Source organism: Nematostella vectensis, chromosome 4 (assembly GCF_932526225.1).
Source record: "Nematostella vectensis chromosome 4, jaNemVect1.1, whole genome shotgun sequence".
Taxonomy (NCBI): Eukaryota; Metazoa; Cnidaria; class Anthozoa; order Actiniaria; family Edwardsiidae; genus Nematostella; species Nematostella vectensis.
The window spans coordinates 15314601-15332392 of NC_064037.1; the positions used below are offsets into that span (position 1 = coordinate 15314601).

The window sequence follows — 17792 nt, forward strand, 5'->3', positions numbered from 1 at the left end:
GGAACTCGTTGAAGTCGTCGTCGACTAGGTCACGTGACTGTCCGAGTGACGTGAACTCGGCCATCGGGTTAATCGACATAGCAGCGCCCTCACTGCCATGGGAGAACTTAGAGATGTCCCAGCACCATTTGTCATGGCGAACTAGAAACACAGAGAGAAATTAGCGATGTCCCAACACCAGTTGTCACGGCGAACTAGAAACACAAAGAGAACTTAGAGATGTCCCAACACAATCTGTCATGGCGAACTAGAGACACAAAGAGAAATTAAAGATGTCCCAGCACCATCTGTCATGGCGAACTAGAAACAAAGAGAGAACTTTAGAAATGTCCCATCAATATTTTCATCGCGAACTAGAAACAAAGAGAGAACTTAAAGTTGTCTCAGTTGAAACAGAAACACAGAGAACTTAGAGATGTTCCAACACCATTTATCATGGCGAACCAAAAACAAAGATAGACTTTTAGAGATGTTCCAACACCATGTCCTATGTTGAACTAGAAACAAAGAGAGAACTTAGAGATGTCCCAGCACTATTACGATGCGGTATGATTACTTATGATGCGGTATGGTTACTTACGATGTGATATGATTACTTACGATGCGGTATGATTACTTACGATGCGGTATGATTACTTACGATTCGTATTGATTACTTAGGATGCGGTATGATTACTTACGATGCGTATTGATTACTTACGATTCGTATTGATTACTTAGGATGCGGTATGATTACTTAGGATGCGGTATGATTACTTACGATACGGTTTGATTACTTACGATGCGGTATGAGTACTTACGATGTGGTATGATTACTTACGATGCGTATTTATTACTTACGATGCGCTATGATTACTTACGATGCGCTATGATTACTTACGATGCGGTATGATTACTTACGATGCGGTATGATTACTTACGATGTGGTATGATTACTTACGATGCGGTATGATTACTTACGATGCGGTATGATGACTTACGATGCGGTATGATTACTTACGATGCGGTATGATTACTTACGATGCGGTATGATTACTTACGATGCGATATGATTACCTACGATGCGGTATGATTACTTACGAAGCGGTATGATTACTTAGGTTGCGTATTGATTACTTACGATGTGGTATAATTATTTACGATGCGGTATATCAAATATCCCCTTGTCGTAAGTCCACTTGTTGAATGTGTGGTAGTCGATGACGTAAGAATCATAATGTGAGACAAGTACGGTATCGTAGCCGTCCATCTCAAGTCGCATAGGGAGGGGAGGGTCAGTCTTGGTGGCGTAGAACACGTACTTGTTATCCTTGTGCATAACGGAGATGTTGTACACCCACTTGGTGCACAGAGTGTCGTGAATGAGGGCTTCGCCGGCGTACTGGAAATACAAACGGGATACCTGTGGTGATCTTTGAAGTGCATGGTTTATTAGGTTATTAGTCGTAATTTGTCCATGAACCGTATGCAATGCATGCAGATATACCGATTTGAAGGTTTTCATTTGGTGATTATTGTTGCACAACTTGGTTCATCTGTATTTATTTTAACATTGAATACACCTCATGGATAATAAGATGTTTGAACTCCTCCTCCCCAATGCACCACTTATGTCAAGTTTCCAAAAGTCCCTGGGCACCAGTCCTCCTCAACTGGGGGCAAGCCTTACTGAGTCGCCAGTGCTGAAAAACGCAAGACTAGTTCCAGCACTGCGCGGTTAAACCAGCCTTTTTGTTTTGAAATGCCGCCTTTTATACGGCTGTCACATTTTAGCAATTGCTAACAAAACTAGCACAAAGTTAAGGCTATGATTTTGTTTTATGACTCCGTAATTATTAAACAAATCTGCCATCTTTTGTACAGGATGGTTTAAATGCTGTACAGTTAGTCAAATCAGCGACTGAAGTCAGCCTTTTGTACCTTTACTCGAACGAGTACGACGTTTTTAGCGTAAGCCATTTTTTGTAACAAAAGGCTGGATGAAGGAGAGAGGCAGAAGGGCGTTTGCCTCCCCCCTACAAAAAAACGCCCCCTCACAACTCCCGCTACAAAAAGAAGCGCCCCTCCCCCCCCCCTTACAAAAATAAACGCCCCCTTACCTCCCGTCCACTTTTACCAAGCACAGTCACTTCCATCTTACGTAGGTTAGCGTACCTTGGTAAACTTTTTGACTTGTAATCAGAAGAAAAAAACAGTTACTTTGAGCATCTTTAGTCAGTTGACAGGAGCGGTAGGGGGGGGGGGGTTGGTGCCCCCCCTATTTTATGACATTTGCCTTAAAAATAACAAGAAATATAAGGAAATATAAGGAGGAACAATAAGTACGTCCCCCCTCCCCCCTTTCTTGAAACTATTGTTTCGCCCTCCCCCTTTTTTTAAAACTTCTGGATCCGTCCCTGGTTGAGCAGGTGTGTACGCGCGGTTTACATGTACCTAAATATGTATCAACCGTTAAATATAAATCAAAGGAAGGATAAAAAACGATATTATATATTTTTGAACAGCTTGTATTCATTATAGCGGCATACCCACTACCCCTCGCTGGGAAACCACCAACCATCACCGCCACCAATTTGGGACCACACCGCACTCAAAAACCACCCTTCGATCATTTCGCCGTTGAGGCAGCGTGGTAGATAGGTTTGCATGAACCTATACCATTCGGCACATTTTGGCAGTGTGATGGTGTTGATGTTTCGTTGAAGCGCTTCCAGCAACAAATTTGTGCGATAAATACCTAATGGTACTCCTTTGTTCCTTGCTTCATCCCTGTTGTTCATTTCTGCCTGTATTTGAAGCCGTGAAATATCGCTGCTTTCAAACAACTTGTATTTCCTGCTCTACAGGGTTAAGAAACGGACTTTAGGGAGGCAACATTTTTTATTTCTGTATTTGGGCCCGGGTTAACGGCGAAATGATCGAATAATAATTTTTTTGAGTGCTAGTATCATTTATTTTGCATGTATTCGCATTATTAGGTCACAAATAAACGAGAAGTAATTAAATAATTATTTTAGGATATTGTTGTCATAAAGGGCTTATTGTTTGTACGGAGGCGCTAACGTTTGTAAGAAGCACGCAAATTACTTTCACCAAATACTATTGTTTGCACTTTCTGTAATAAAAATGTTAATGAATATTACGTTTACTGTATCGATTGCGAGTTCTCGTATTATTGATATTTTGTTTGTGCTATTGTTATGTATCAACGCGCAAATGAAAATAGATTTTATTCCTGGTTGTCGAATAGTGTAAATGAATGTGAAGAAAATTCAATTGTGTGCACTCAATTATGTAAAGTTCGTTAATGTCTTTCCTTTTATTTCAAATAATTTTACTTTCTTAAATGACAGTACATTGGCGTAAATGTTTGTAATTTTGGATAAAATGAATGCGTATTTCTCGGTAATGAAAAGCAAAAGGTGTTATGGCGTGAAGACCCGAAGTTTGCTATTTGACCGCAACTTTGGAAATACGGACGCGGAGTGGGGCGAGAGGGGAGGGGGAAAGCTAATAGAGTTCCAGAAACCACGCTACCCCTGAACTTTTCAGTTTTCTGTTTTTTAAATATATATTTACGTACCTACTTGATACTAGTAGTATAGCTACCTGTCCTCGTCGCGCCTACAAGGCACATAAGGCCTCTCCAGCGTCGCCATCTTGCCCTGTCCATCGCTGCCACTCTCGCCCCGTCCCATGACCTCCATCCACACCACGACTTCATATTTGAAAGCCGGGGCACCATCTTCTTTCACGATTTGTTTACGATGGTTTTAGTGTGGGATGTATCTTTTTTTTGCGTGACTCTGTCCTCAAATAGATGCACATATGACGTCACAGAGTGCGAGGCGCAGTCGTGTTGCGTAACTGTTGTTCATGACACGCCTTGACGTCTTCTGTGCATCTATTAGAGAATAGACCCACAAAACAATGAGATCTATTTGTTTTATACAATAATAAAAATGTATCTAAATTTGGATACGCGCGCGCATGCTGACTCCAAGCGTGCACGTGTCCTCTTATAACACATGAACTCCTTGACCAATCAGAGCACACAATTTACGAGTATCATTGTATGAATTGTAATAATTAAAAAAGAAAAGTATGTGTTTTTAAAATCGCTCGAGGACAATCAGTCTCGACCTTCAGACACCATTATAAATAGAAAGTCTCTTGAATTTTTGAAGGTGCACCGCTTTCTACCACTGCATCTTAGAATACGAACAAGGGGTAGTATCGGCTAGAATAGACCCCCCCCCCCCCCTTCAAGAACTAATGGTGACCGCCCTCTCCCAAAACTTCTATAGGTTTCTGGTCTTCAGCAATAAACATAAGCAAAACGGTGTAAACAGTTCTTTTATTTTTATTTAGACATAAATTTACATCAAGTAAGCTTATCGGCAGAGTAAAATCCACTACTTACAGTGGTAAATATACTTGACAGCGCCATAGCCGCATAGCGCCGACAAAAAAGAACACAAACAAAAAAGAAGAAAACGTAAACCAAGGGAACCATTTTCATTTAGCCCAACTAAAATCATCCTAGAGTTATAATCTATGAAGTTATTTTCTCTTAGTAACTGCTACTGCCAGACTTATATAGAGTACAAAACACTGATGTGGTTGCCTCAACGTAAAATACACGCGATCAAACAAGACGATAACCTAGACATAAATTTACATCAAGTAAGCTTATCGGCAGAGTAAAATCCACTACTTACAGTGGTAAATATACTTGACAGCGCCATAGCCGCATAGCGCCGACAAAAAAGAACACAAACAAAAAAGAAGAAAACGTAAACCAAGGGAACCATTTTCATTTAGCCCAACTAAAATCATCCTAGAGTTATAATCTATGAAGTTATTTTCTCTTAGTAACTGCTACTGCCAGACTTATATAGAGTACAAAACACTGATGTGGTTGCCTCAACGTAAAATACACGCGATCAAACAAGACGATAACCTAAATACAATAACTAAATACTGTATAGCAAACATCTATCTGAAGCTATGACAAAACCCTGAACTTGACTTTCTACACCTTGCTCGTATTGTTTGTACACTAGGTAAGGTGAGGGGAAACCCTTCAAGGGACTATCAAGCACGAATCGAGAGAAGACTTCACGGCTGCATAGACACACCGAGTGAGACTTGAGGCATGTGTTGAGAATCGGGTCGTCCTCGTGGAACAGGTGGTTTAGCGACTGACTCTCCGCACATGCCTTAATTATAGCCCGCTTACCTTTCTCGCTGATGTTATTGTAGGTGATGGTAAGAACCTGCAGGGATTTATTTTTAGCCACAGACCGGGCGAGCTCACACATTCCTTCGTCATCTATACCAGCACAAGCTACGGACAGTTCCTCTAGATTTGTGTTTTTTGACAAAGCTTTAGCAATATCTCTGACACCAAGCACATCTATATTACAATGATCAATACGTAGATATTTGAGCTTGCAACTGTTTTCTATAACTTTAGAAATAGCTTTTGCTCCTTTTGTACCTATAATGTTCCTTGACAAATCTAAATGCGTAGCATTTTGAATGACTTTTGCTAAAGCTGAAACGCCGGTGGGACCTATACAAGAATTTACTATTTGAATCTTTTCGAGTGATGTGTTTTGCAAAAGACCGGAAGCGATACTCAGTGCACCGGAATTACCAATATTACCACGAAATAGTGAAAGCAAAGTGATAGTAGTGTTGTGTCTCAACATTTCACCCAATGCTCGTCCTGCTTCAGGCGTCATGTTTCTACCCTTAATCCCGAGTTTTCGCACTGTTGTATTCACCTTCAATGCTTCAGCAATACTTGCAACACCAGCATCCCCTAAATACTCACCACCAATACAAACAGCATTGAGACTAGTGTTAACTACTAAGACCATGGCGAGCTCGCTTGCACATGCATCACCTAAGCTATTGAAATGAATGTGAATTGCTGACAGTGTTGAGTTGTTCTTCAGAGATTTGAATAAACTCGTCCCCATCTCGTGCTCGGGCTTATCGGAGACACCCCACAGACGGAGATACCGCAAAGATGTGTTACGTGATAGCACATTAGCCATGGCTTCTTCAAAATTTCCATCATAAAATGGGAACGCCTCGAACAACATGTCGAGCTTTTGAACCGATGAAGAAGCGGCTAACACTTCTGTTAACTGACCAGGAATCACAGCTGCCATAGCAGTATCTACACTATCAGCTATATTCAGAAAAAGATCACTAAGAGGACGCAAACCGCTGACATAACCAACTGTTTGCAGGCTCTCAAAATAAGTTAAATCTTGAGATAACAAATACGACAGTCCTAACAGTGTGGACGAACGAGAAGCTATGACAAGAACTCTACACGGTAAAAGGTGGTACACGTTTTTTAACAAATTGACAAATTCGCTTTCTAACTTTTTGCATTCCACTAGACACTGACACAGCAATTCGAAAGCGATAGAGTGATTATGAGCATCACACAAAGCAAAACCTTGTGGTGGACATTCAAGTACTTTCCGAGCAAGTGATTCAACAACATTCACTGCATCGCTACCCACCATCGCAGCGAGGTCATAACGATCAACGCAATAAAAAAAACGCCAATTACCAATTAGTTCAGGTTCAACAACTCCTTGCCTAAGTCTTCTAGCTAAATATACGGCACAGAAATAGTCCTGGAAAGACTTGTGAAAAAAGGAAAACATTTCAACTGGTCTTATCGCGCATTGAGGTTTTTGCCTTTTCAAAAACCCTACTCTTTTCAGGTCTTCTGATACTTTTGTCAGAGAAAAAGTGACAGCATTTTTTCTTAGATTTTCAAAAGCAACTTTACCGATTTCCAAGGTTAGCGTTTGAATATCGTGTTCGTCTAATTTTCTGTTTTCCTTCTCGAAATACCTCCTTATATGTGAGTATGCTACCTCGTCGTACAGTTCCCTCATAGTAATATTGTGGCTGAAGTCTTCTCTCGTGTGGGCTTTAACGCATTCTTGATAGCAAAGACAATACAGCGCTACTGTGAGGGGATTAGACAAGCTTAAATTTCTAATCGAGTTGGAAAAAAGTTGACTCTCTAAATCGGATGGGAAGAAATTACTAATGTAGTCATCTACATTACACAACCCCTTAATCTGCAGAATGTTACCCCCCACGAAGTGCCTGTACAGGGTCTTGTCTGGTCTGCTTGTAAGAAGAATATAGCTAAGGGCTAACGCATTTCTGCTGATTACCTTATTTAAGCTTTCTTTGACGCTATTTGCCTGTAAGGGAATTTCATCTAAACCATCCAAAATAACCATTACCTTTCCCTGATTGTGCTTGATGTATTGAAAAATCACAAGCCTCTGTTCAACTGTGATCTCCTCAGGTAACAGCTGTTCTTGGATGGCTTGGAATATCCCCCCACCTTCATTTCCTTCCTTCATTTCACTGCACTTCAAGACGAGGAGTAACTCCACTTCTGGAAAGGTACTAGATCCAGACAAGACTCCTTTAGCCCAGTCTGAGGCCAATTTCTTGGTCAAGGTAGTCTTGCCGGCACCCGAGTCACCCTCCAAAAGCACCTTGCACGCTTTCTTCACTTTCCCATCAACAACAAACATATTATTCATCTTCACTTCAAGATCAGTGTCTTTTCTAACGATCTTTGGCTCCGTGAACATGCTGTCAAGGGAGAAGTCGTGCTCTTCAAGGTTTTCTAGGGGCTCTATCAGCGCCATTTCACCAGTCGTGTACTTTTCACACAGACACTCAATGAAGTGTGTGATAACTATGGGGAAAACAAAAATAATAAGATAACTCTTCAATAATATGTACATATTTCAAATAATGCTTGGTATGATATTAAGATATCATAGATTATATCCCACTGATGAATTTTCACGCGCGCTCATTGGTCAATACGAGTCACGTGCACATTTTCACAGTTCTAATGAAAAAAAATTGTTGCATGGATTGTTATCTTTCGCGAATGGCAAAAATTCCAGTGCACATCAGCGCACGCAGAATACACTTTTCGCATTTCCAGTGTAGTCACTGGGATATAAAATAAATAAACCCCTTCTTTGGCTCACTGTGATATCTTCGCTTCTTGGCCAACTGTTTATTTTTCGTACCATTTCTCATCCTTGGACATTATCCGCCGATATCCCAGCCGCCAGAAGGGGTTTATTTACTAAATAATGGCAGACCTGGTAACAGACAGATGGGAAATGGGTAATCAGAATAATCTTGATTAAGGGATTGTTCATTAAATACACCAAGAGGGAGCGAAGATTTTTCCTCAAGACACCTAAAAATGTGAGAGCCCTTCTTTTATTGTAAACATTTTTTTCGCTGGCCACCCCTTTCAGAACCCAAAAATTTTCAAAGCCCCCGCCCTTACGACATTAATAAACAAAAAAGTCTTTTAATCTAGAAAATGAAGTTGCCCTCCTTTACCGAGTTGATGATCCAGTCAAGTTCATCATTACTATATTTTAGAGTCCGACATCTCTTCTTCACAACTTTTGGTTTCAGGCCTCGCCCTTATATATAATTTTTTTTGTATGTAAAATCGTGTAAAATGGTGCATTTTTTTTTTTTAAATCATCCCCCAATTCTATGTCAGCAAACAAATATATCATTTTTATGAATTTCATATATTGTACCTTCTTTCTTTGGAAGCTCCATATCCTCTGATGCTAAGCTGGGTCTGAATAGTAAAGTACAAGTCCAGGCTGTTATATCAACCACTACAACTGAGCTAGCCATGAGGTCATGATGTCTGTCTTGAGTAACTACAAATGAATCTCCAACCTTTCTTTGCTGACACATGCTTGTGCTAAAATAATTATGAGTACAACTTGAGATACATTTTGAATTTTCAACCTAACAAGAATTTTTTCATTATAGTATTATAATACACCAAACCTTTTGATGATTTACCTCATAGATGCAGCCTTGTCTTCCTCAGTTATAGTGGCCGCATCTTTGCTCTCTGAAAAAACACCTTGCTGTTAACACACTGACGGGAACAGTGTATAATAGTCTACAATAAATTCTACATCGATGATAAAAAGAAAGGTACACTGTTGCACTTACTTGGTGACTCAAGTTGGAGTGAGGCTATTGCAGAGACGACCTTTTTAATCTCCTCTCTGTTCTCTTTCAATCCTGTTTCAACTTTATACACAATCTTTTCTGTATTCTTTTCTGAGGTAGATATTATCTGCTCTTTTGCACCTTCTATCTTTTCGGCAATGTCTATGTCTTGCTTCCACCACTCCTCCAAAAGCTTCCCATAATCCATCTCTCCTAGAGGGGCAACATACAGGTCATCCACCTCCACCTGACTGATACCCCCCAAGGAGAGAAGAGCTGCTGAGATATCAGCCCAGTACTGATTGAAATCTGCTGTCTCCACTTCTGTTGTTTTAATGTGAGCATACAAATCGTTTCTGTAGTGCCTCAGTCTGACTACCTGGGCCACCTTGGTCTGGTCGTAAGCAGGAGGCAGCTTATCCCAGCTGGCTGTACTAGCTGGTGGAGCAAGACCACAGATGTTACGCAGTAAACACGTCAACAGTGTTATATCATAGTCCTCTGCCGTGGTTGGGGGGCCGCTTTTAGGGAACAGGATATCCCACTGGTGAGGTTTAAGGACTTTCCCCTTAAGCCCTGTCAGAGTGCTTATGTGAAGATTCAAAAAGGCTGTGAGGGTAGTACAAAGGTAGAATGAGCTGAAGTAGTTACGCAGGGATTTAGTTCCGCCATCTATCAGCAGGCGACTGAGTTTCTGGAAGTTGTCTTTTTTCTCACTGCCCGACAGAGCAGAGGCCATCTTATCTGTAAAAATAAAAAATATCTCAAAACAAATAATAGACAACTGCTAGCAAAATTCCCAGCCCATTCCTAACTCCCTAACACTAGACCCTTCCCCCTACCTCCCCTCCCCTCTAACAAAGTTTAAAAGCGAAAGCTGAAATAGCATACTTATATTGTTGGATGCAAGAGTTTAATATCGAGTGAAACTGCCACACTATAATTTAGCCGAAAAATTTGCATCGCATTTTTGCCAATACAAGCTAAGCACAACGATCGTCTCGGTTCCCCGGGCTGCGTTTGGCTGAAACTCATGAAATGCTTTATTACTGATCAACACGATCTTGATGGCAAATTAAAACTCTGATATAGGTATTCTTTTGCGTGGGGTGTGTTTGATGCGAGAGTTTAAAAGTGAGAGAAACCGCTATTAGTTTAGTTGGCACCAAAAATTTGCATCGCGTTCTTTTGCCTAACTCGTTTCAAAGCGAAAGCGGAAATAGCATACAAACATATCGTACAAACACGTGAAAAATCAGTCACAACGCACAACAACGGACAAAAAATGTGATAAATTAGCTTACAAACACGTTGATGTATGAAAATATGGCGTATAACCTGAGATTACGGCCAAAACGAGCCAGCAAAAGACATCTCAACTTACAGAATATTTGACACACATCACTTCACATAGACGCGATGTTCGTGGTTTTACCCAAAACAAACCATATTTTACTCAAGAAACCATTCATTAATGTCTTTATAAGGTTCACTTACCGGTCTAATAAGGCTTCAGCCCTTCACTCGGGCGCACGCATACTTACATGGCGATCATGAATCACTGCTTTGTGTGAGATGAACTACGCAAGGAAAGAAGACGGAAGGTGTGGCTATACCGCGCGGGACTAGTGACAACTAATGTGTTTATTAGCACAGGCAACCCAAGCTTCTGGAGTTGACAGGGTTAAAATGGTATGCCAGACATAACTAATTGATAAAAATTGATAATCTAAAGGTAATTGATAAATATGATAATAATTTATATTAATTTAGTAAATTGTTTTCAACTCTTTTCAGCAATTGATATACTCATTCAAAGTTTCCCTTACCAATTGATATCATTTACCCGATTGATTTGGCGCATTCTATCTATGAATCGAATCGATTTATAATATAAATGGAGCTCCAAACGGCCAAATCATTGCTTTTCTTCGCTTAATATTTTTAGAAATATTAAATATTATTATCAGGTTATATTTCTGTTTTAGACGACGTTAACGATTCCACAGATCACGGGTAGTTTTACTTTTAGTGACGTCATCGATGGCGTCACGTGACCATCTCATTACGCTCCACTCAACATACATGACACATACCGAGTTTGGTTGCCATACGATGTTTCTTTAATGAAATATATATATTTTTGATAACGTCATGTGACGACTTATGGTGTGTATATTAGGGAAGATTTATAAAATACCCTGAGGGGTAGGGGTGGGGATATTAGAGGCGGGTGCTCCGAAAATTTGTACTACCTTAAAGGGGGACGCGAAAAAAAGGGCTCTCTAAGGAGGGCTCTCAATTTTCTTGATAATTCTTCTGAAATCTGGGGGTTGTTAAATGGTGGTGGTGGGGGGGGGGATTTTTTTTCACGAGGGGGGCTCTGAAGTTTTAAGCTGCCTGAGTTAACACCTGAGTAAACAGGAAAATCTTCTTCTTCCCCTTTAAGGGTATCTAATGAACACTCCCTAAGGGAGAGTTTATTTCTACGATGTTGCAGAACTAATTAAAGGCACTTGCTAACTTGCTAATATATTATATTGACTTGTATTTCGAGTCAATATAATATATTCTGGGTCCACTGTTGCCGTATCCAGTACAACAAAACAGAGAGTTTTTCGCTGCTCGATACATCCCTACGCACTACTTAGGTACTCGCCATTGTCCAGCACAACAAAACAGCCGTGGAATTCGCTACTCGCTGCTAACACTTCCTACTGCTCTTGTACAACACCAGGCAACCCGTAAGTCGCTCATACGTCTCGCTACTCGGATACTCGCTATGCACAAGAAAACAGAGCAAGGTACTCGCAAACGCTACCTGCTAGTCCATTAAAAACAATCAAAAGCTAATCGCAAACTTACAATACAACATCGCAAGCTATTCGCTATGTCCATACTTACAATACAACACTGTTAGTTTCAGAGAGTAGTTTTAACTCCAAAAGGGGAGTAAAAAACTGAGGTACAAAATGACTCCCTTTTTGGAGTAATTTTTTACTCCCTTTTTTCTACTCTCTCAAGGGAGTAGATTTTACCCCTGTAGGGGAGTAACTAAAGGGAGTGATTTACTAGGTTGCTTGCTATTACTCCATTAAAGGAGTACAATTTACCCTCAAAATGGAGTTATTTTTTACTCCTGTTTTTCCTACTCTCCCAGGGGAGTAGATTTTACCCATTTTAGGGGGTAGCTAAGTGGAGTAATTTACTAGGTTGCTTGTAGTTACTCCATTAAAAGAGTACAATTCACCCTCAAAATGGGAGTCAATATTTACTCCCTATTTTGTTATTTCCCCCTACTAATTGGGTAACTAAAGGGATGATTTCAACCCCCTTCCCCCTGTTTTTACAAAATGGCCGTTTAAACTCCAGTTACTTCAGGGGTTAATACTGGAAAAATTAGAGTAATTTAGAAACACCAAGGAAAAGACGTTATTATGAATTTGACAAATCATTTAATTAAACAATTCACTTTAAAAAATAACAAAAATATAAGTTGAAAAAATGTTTGAAAAATAATAGTCATTTGACATAAGGTATCGAGGACAAAATTACTAACAAGTGTCCCAACATAACAAAGCTGAAACAAACATAACACAATATTATTTTTCTATAACAACTTTAACAGCTTTTGAACATTACCCTTTTTGGCGTCATTACGGTTTTCCAAAAGAACTTCCTCCTCCTCCATCTTTGTATATTCAGATAAGAAGCTAGAAACCTAATGCCTCTATATGCACCATTTAAATTCGAACCTGGTAGGCTAACCAACTACAGTAACATTAGATATTCAAAATAAATATCTAGACAAATTTTAGGCGCAAGACTGATTACTAGGTTTTTACTAAGCTAAGTTATTCAATTTTGTGCTTCAAGTAACAGTTTATAAAGCATAGGCGCTTTAGATGTAAGTACAGTGATTAGTGAATAACTTAAGTTTACAAAGTTTTTATTCGTTTCTTGCGATTTACGCATTGATACATTCCTTATACCTCAAACTTCTTTCTTTTCTGGCTTTCAACTCGAGAACATTTTACTATCTCTATCATAATGTCCTGCGAAGATAATAAGAGAAACACATAAGAAGGTAGTATTGCTTTGGAAGATAACAAAGAATCACAAAACATATCAGTCTAGTTCGAGAAATCCGCTCACGAACGATGATTTGATGCTGAAGTTGGTCGCAAAAATCACATTTAGTATTGAACCTATCACATTATAAAGCCCATTACACACTAACCTTTAACTTCAATCCATGTTCTGACATCAAATCCTTAAAAAAGGTGATATCGCGTAGAAAAGACGGGAATAAACGGCTATCTGTTTGGAGGTTATGATAATGGCTTTCGTTCGACCGTTATGATTTTGCGCCTTGGGCCCAAGCCCCTCTCGGCCACTAAAGCGAGGGACGCCCTGTACATTTTGGTTTTACGAGTCCTGGTGAGCCGTCTTCTATCTGCAAAGCGGGACTTCTTTTTTTATAATCTCAAGTAGCATTTCTATTAGAAACAATATATATTATTATATAATGTTCAAATCGGATCTAAGAATTTTATACAATTATCACCCTACCTATCTTTCTTTTAAATGCAGTACTAATTATTCTGAGCGAATTTTGAAAGTACACCACATAAAGATAATATATATGTTTATTTCTACACCATTGCAGCTATCATGGCTGAATTACAAGTGAGAGGTCGTCACACAGAAACTAACAATAGCGCACAGTCACAAAATCTCTAAACCTACAAGTTTTAGCTTGCGGTCCTATTATTTTCTCATTTCCTGATCTCAAATTATATCCATGTTGGACAGTTGTCATGTTATTAACCACAGATTTTAAGGGTTCAACAGTTTTAGCTCTTGCCATAAATTTCCGACATGCTTCATCCCTTCTCTCAGACAAAAATTGGAGAGACGTTGAGGCAAGGGCACTACTATAGCTCGTATATTCGTGCCTTAGAATGATTTTTAAAGCTCTTTTCTGTATAGACTCCAGGTGCTCAGATAGGTATTCCGGTAGAGCAGCCCACACCGGCGACGCATACTCATAACATAAAACTCATGTTCGAGTCCAAGCCTGTCTTTGATTACATTTCTTATTGTTGTAGTATAGCTGACAATATATGCAAGTATGGTGAGGCCTGTTCTTGTATTGAAAATGTTCTTTTAGGATTTCCTAAGAGTTCCTAAATTGTAGAACTTCAAATCTTCCTAAGATTTTCTTATTCAAATTATTTCAATTTTCTGGTCTACTGCTTATACTAGGAAATCCTAGGAATTTTTAGGAAGTTTAATCATATTTTGTTGTTTTGATCGAACTTAGGAAATCTTAGGAAACTCCTAGGCACAGGGTAGAGTTTTTTGTCTCAATACCAATAAATTATTATTTTTATCTTTTGTCTTATATAATAAAGACTATCGTTTTCCTTCTTAAAATCAGCTAATTCAGAGTAAAAAAACAACTCCCTCTATTTTATATGTTTGGAGTGGTTTGTTACTGCTCTAAAAATATACAGCTGGAGTAAAAACTACTCTTTCAACACGAGATGGCTGGAGTAGTTTTTACTCTTCAAAACCTACCCCCTAAAAGGAGTACTTTTTTACTCCATTTCTTGACCATCTGGAGTAAAAATAACTCTTTTCACTTCAGATAGTTGGAGTAGCTTTTACTCTGCTAAAATTACTCCCAGAAAAGAGTACTTTTTACTCCATTATTTGACCAACAAGAGTGAAAATTACTCTTTTTCTAATAAACATTCGATACTAATTCTCAGCAGAGTAAAACTTACTCCGTTAAGGGAGTAAACAAAAAAATTACTCCTCAGTGGAGTAGTTTCTACTCCAATAAAGGAGTTCAAATTACTCCTTTAAAAGTACTCCATCACAAAGAGTAGTTTTTACTCTCTGAGTGGAGTAAAAATAACTCCCTGAAACTAACAGTGAACATAGCAAGCTACTTGCTATGTCCATACTTACAATACAACATCCAAACTACAATAATACAACATTTCAAATTGCACAACGTCAAGTTACTCGTTACTAGCTATGTGAATACTAAAATACAACAGCGCAAGGAACTCGCTATCGCTACTCGCTATTTGAATACTTAAATCACAACAGCGCAAGGAACTCGCTACTCGTAAAGGCTACTCGCTATGTAAACACTTAAACACGATAGCGCACAAAACTCGAAGCCCTTCATCTTCATAGCACAACACAACAGCACAAGGAACTCGCTATCGCTACTCGCTATGTGAACAGGTGAACACTAAAACACAACAGCGCGCAAAACTCGAAGCCCGTCATCGCCATTTTACAACACAACAATGCAAGTTACTCGTCACTCGTTAAGTCCAGTACCAGTGGTCTCTATGATAATGTTTCTTTAACTCGGAGTAAGGTACTTCATCTTTTTTTGTACTCTTGTCTGCCTGCCAGGGCAATTTTCGTCTGCTTTTGTTCAGCACCACAAAGGGTCGTTTCTCGATCCCGCACAACCCCTGTTTAATTTTGATGAATCCGTTGTTTCCCCACTTGTGTGACCAAGAGTTCTTTATAAGCCAGTAAGGCACGCCATTATCCGAGCCGTAGCCGATGAGAAGTACAGCGTGGTCTGTTTTGTTGCCTGGCAACCAACAAATGGTCGATATTGTTAGCAGCTTGCAGACAATGATAACCTTGAAATCTGAATGCAAAGATAACTCTTCCCAGCCTCCACATATCGAAAAAAAAGTCTTAGCAGCTTATCATATTTTCTTACATGTGCAGGATTTTTGGTCAGGTTGATATGCGAACGGCATGCTGGGAAAATTTTATGGAACGCATTTTTAACATGGCGTCGTAAACATGTTGATGTGTTCCTAAATGGAAGAAGATTGAAATGAAATAATTGTAGGTTTTAGCAATTCTGCTTCCGGAATATCTTCGTTAGTTCGATTCAAAAATCAACAATGGCATCTTTGGACGCCATGTGGTCCCAGCATGCTGTTCGCGTATCACCTCGACCCAATCCCCCGCGCAACGTGAGATTGTTAATTAGTTTCACTGTGCCAGTACCCCGTTCAATGGTTTTTCCATCTCAACTTACTGCAGTGTTTGTCAGACATAATACCATCGCTGTAGAACTTGAGAGACTTGGGGTTCGCGTTGATGGAGATGGTCGCCGGGCCGTGATAAGACAGAGCCTTTTTCAGCGCTATAGGGTTAAACCGCTTCACACGTCGATAGCTCGTGATTCGAGCTCCAACAGTCAGGTTCGACGTTTTACAAAAGCCTTCCTTTAAAACAGAGAAACACAGAGTCGATTTAAACTATGGGTTGAGTTACAAAGATGACTAATCAAAAACAAAAATAGTTCGCCTGGCTTGAGCTCTTTTTTTTGTCTTTTTCTCCAAGCTTAAGTCTCCTGGTTTACTTACCTGTCCCCGGTAGTGACCGTAACTTTTTGTCGTGGCAATGCCGAACTTCTTGACCCACGAGAACGCTTTCCAAGTCCAGCCACCTAAGCAACCGTTATTCCCATGATACACTCCGGGTGTAGACCACGTGCAGTCGAGTAGCTGCTGTTCTGCGAGATTCAACAGCTCACCTTTCTACGCGATATACGGGATGTTAGTACGTACGGGATGTTAGTACATACAAGATTTTAGTACAAACGGGATGTTAGTACACGCGGGATGCGATATTCAACAGCTCACCTTTCTACGCGACATACGGGATTTTAGTACATACGGGATTTTAGTACATATGGGATGTTAGAAAATACCGGATATTAGTATTAGTATTGTGGCTATTATTGTTTTTGTTTTTGTTGACCTTAACCGAGCTGTTGTTGTTGTTGTCGGTGTTTTTGTTATGACTAATATTATTGTTATTGTTGTTGTTGACATACCTTAACAAAGCTGTTGTTGTTGTTGTCATCGGTGTTTTTATTATGGTGAATATTGTTATTGTTGTTGTTGAACTACCTTGACAAAGCTGTTGTTGTTGTTGTCATCGGTGTTTTTGTTATGGTGAATATTGTTATTGTTGTTGTTGACCTACCTTGACAAAGCTGTTGTTGTTGTTGTCATCGGTGTTTTTATTATGGTGAATATTGTTATTGTTGTTGTTGTTGTTGTCATCGGTGTTTTTATTATGGTGAATGTTGTTATTGTTGTTGTTGACCTACCTTGACAAAGCTGTTGTTGTTGTCATCGGTGTTTTTATTATGGTGAAAATTGTTCTTGTTTTTGTTGACCTACCTTGACAAAGCTGTTGTTGTTGTTGTCATCGGTGTTTTTATTATGGTGAATATTGTTATTGTTGTTGTTGACCTACCTTGACAAAGCTGTTGTTGTTGTTGTCATCGGTGTTTTTGTTATGGTGAATATTGTTATTGTTGTTGTTGACCTACCTTGACAAAGCTGTTGTTGTTGTTGTCATCGGTGTTTTTATTATGGTGAATATTGTTATTGTTGTTGTCGACCTACCTTGACAAAGCTGTTGTTGTTGTTGTCATCGGTGTTTTTATTATGGTGAATATTGTTATTGTTTTTGTTGACCTACCTTAACAAAGCAGTTGTTGTTGTTGTCATCGGTGTTTTTGTTATGGTGAATATTGTTATTGTTGTTGTTGACCTACCTTAACAAAGCTGTTGTTGTTGTTGTCATCGGTGTTTTTGTTATGGTGAATATTGTTATTGTTGTTGTTGACCTACCTTGACAAAGCTGTTGTT

The 17792-nt window shown here is 39.4% G+C and overlaps 3 protein-coding genes and 1 long non-coding RNA gene across 21 annotated transcripts in view; all 4 read right to left on the reverse strand.

Annotated features, from left to right (window-relative positions):
• The window catches only part of LOC5502244 (protein NLRC3-like), a 50783-nt gene that overhangs the window by 140 nt on the left and 32851 nt on the right, over window positions 1–17792 (reverse strand). For 6 of the 17 annotated variants that reach the window (XM_048726602.1, XM_048726600.1, XM_048726609.1 and 3 more), the window contains one exon: window positions 4341–4665. Coding sequence is in view for 11 of the 17 variants with exons in the window: in XM_048726599.1 (XP_048582556.1) it covers window positions 4977–7759; window positions 8640–8812; window positions 8917–8959 (2999 nt within the window). In the remaining 6 variants the exon portion in view is untranslated. Of the gene's footprint in view, window positions 142–1301; window positions 1382–2099; window positions 2172–4340; window positions 7760–8105; window positions 8210–8639; window positions 8813–8916; window positions 8960–17792 lie in introns of those variants that run through there. The other 11 variants (XM_048726598.1, XM_048726603.1, XM_048726601.1 and 8 more) reach the window with 7 other exon arrangements.
• LOC5502242 (E3 ubiquitin-protein ligase DZIP3) lies at window positions 9017–10710 on the reverse strand. 2 transcript variants are annotated; one of them, XM_048726624.1, is made up of 2 exons: window positions 10570–10710; window positions 9017–9816 (listed from the first exon to the last, which is right to left on the reverse strand). In XM_048726624.1, the coding sequence occupies exon 2, from the start codon at window positions 9809–9811 to the stop codon at window positions 9032–9034; it is 780 nt and encodes a 259-aa protein (XP_048582581.1). In that variant the 5' UTR covers window positions 9812–9816; window positions 10570–10710; the 3' UTR covers window positions 9017–9031. The 2 variants fall into 2 exon arrangements, with proteins under 2 accessions (XP_048582581.1, XP_048582582.1); XM_048726625.1 differs by having other exon boundaries at window positions 9017–9824; window positions 10570–10684.
• On the reverse strand, window positions 13005–13358 carry LOC125561882. The gene is made up of 2 exons (XR_007307586.1): window positions 13313–13358; window positions 13005–13127 (listed from the first exon to the last, which is right to left on the reverse strand). It is a non-coding gene; the product is annotated as an uncharacterized LOC125561882 (long non-coding RNA).
• LOC5516076 overlaps window positions 15033–17792 on the reverse strand; it is a 68035-nt gene continuing 65275 nt past the window's right edge. The window contains 3 exon segments of the mRNA XM_048726622.1: window positions 15033–15700; window positions 16163–16352; window positions 16494–16667. Coding sequence (XP_048582579.1) covers window positions 15423–15700; window positions 16163–16352; window positions 16494–16667 — 642 coding nt within the window. The 3' untranslated portion in view covers window positions 15033–15422.

What these genes read in the sequence shown, in the direction of transcription:
- LOC5502242 (XM_048726624.1), bottom strand. Translation starts at nt 9,811, where the DNA reads ATGGCCTCTGCTCTGTCGGGCAGTGAGAAAAAAGACAACTTCCAGAAA.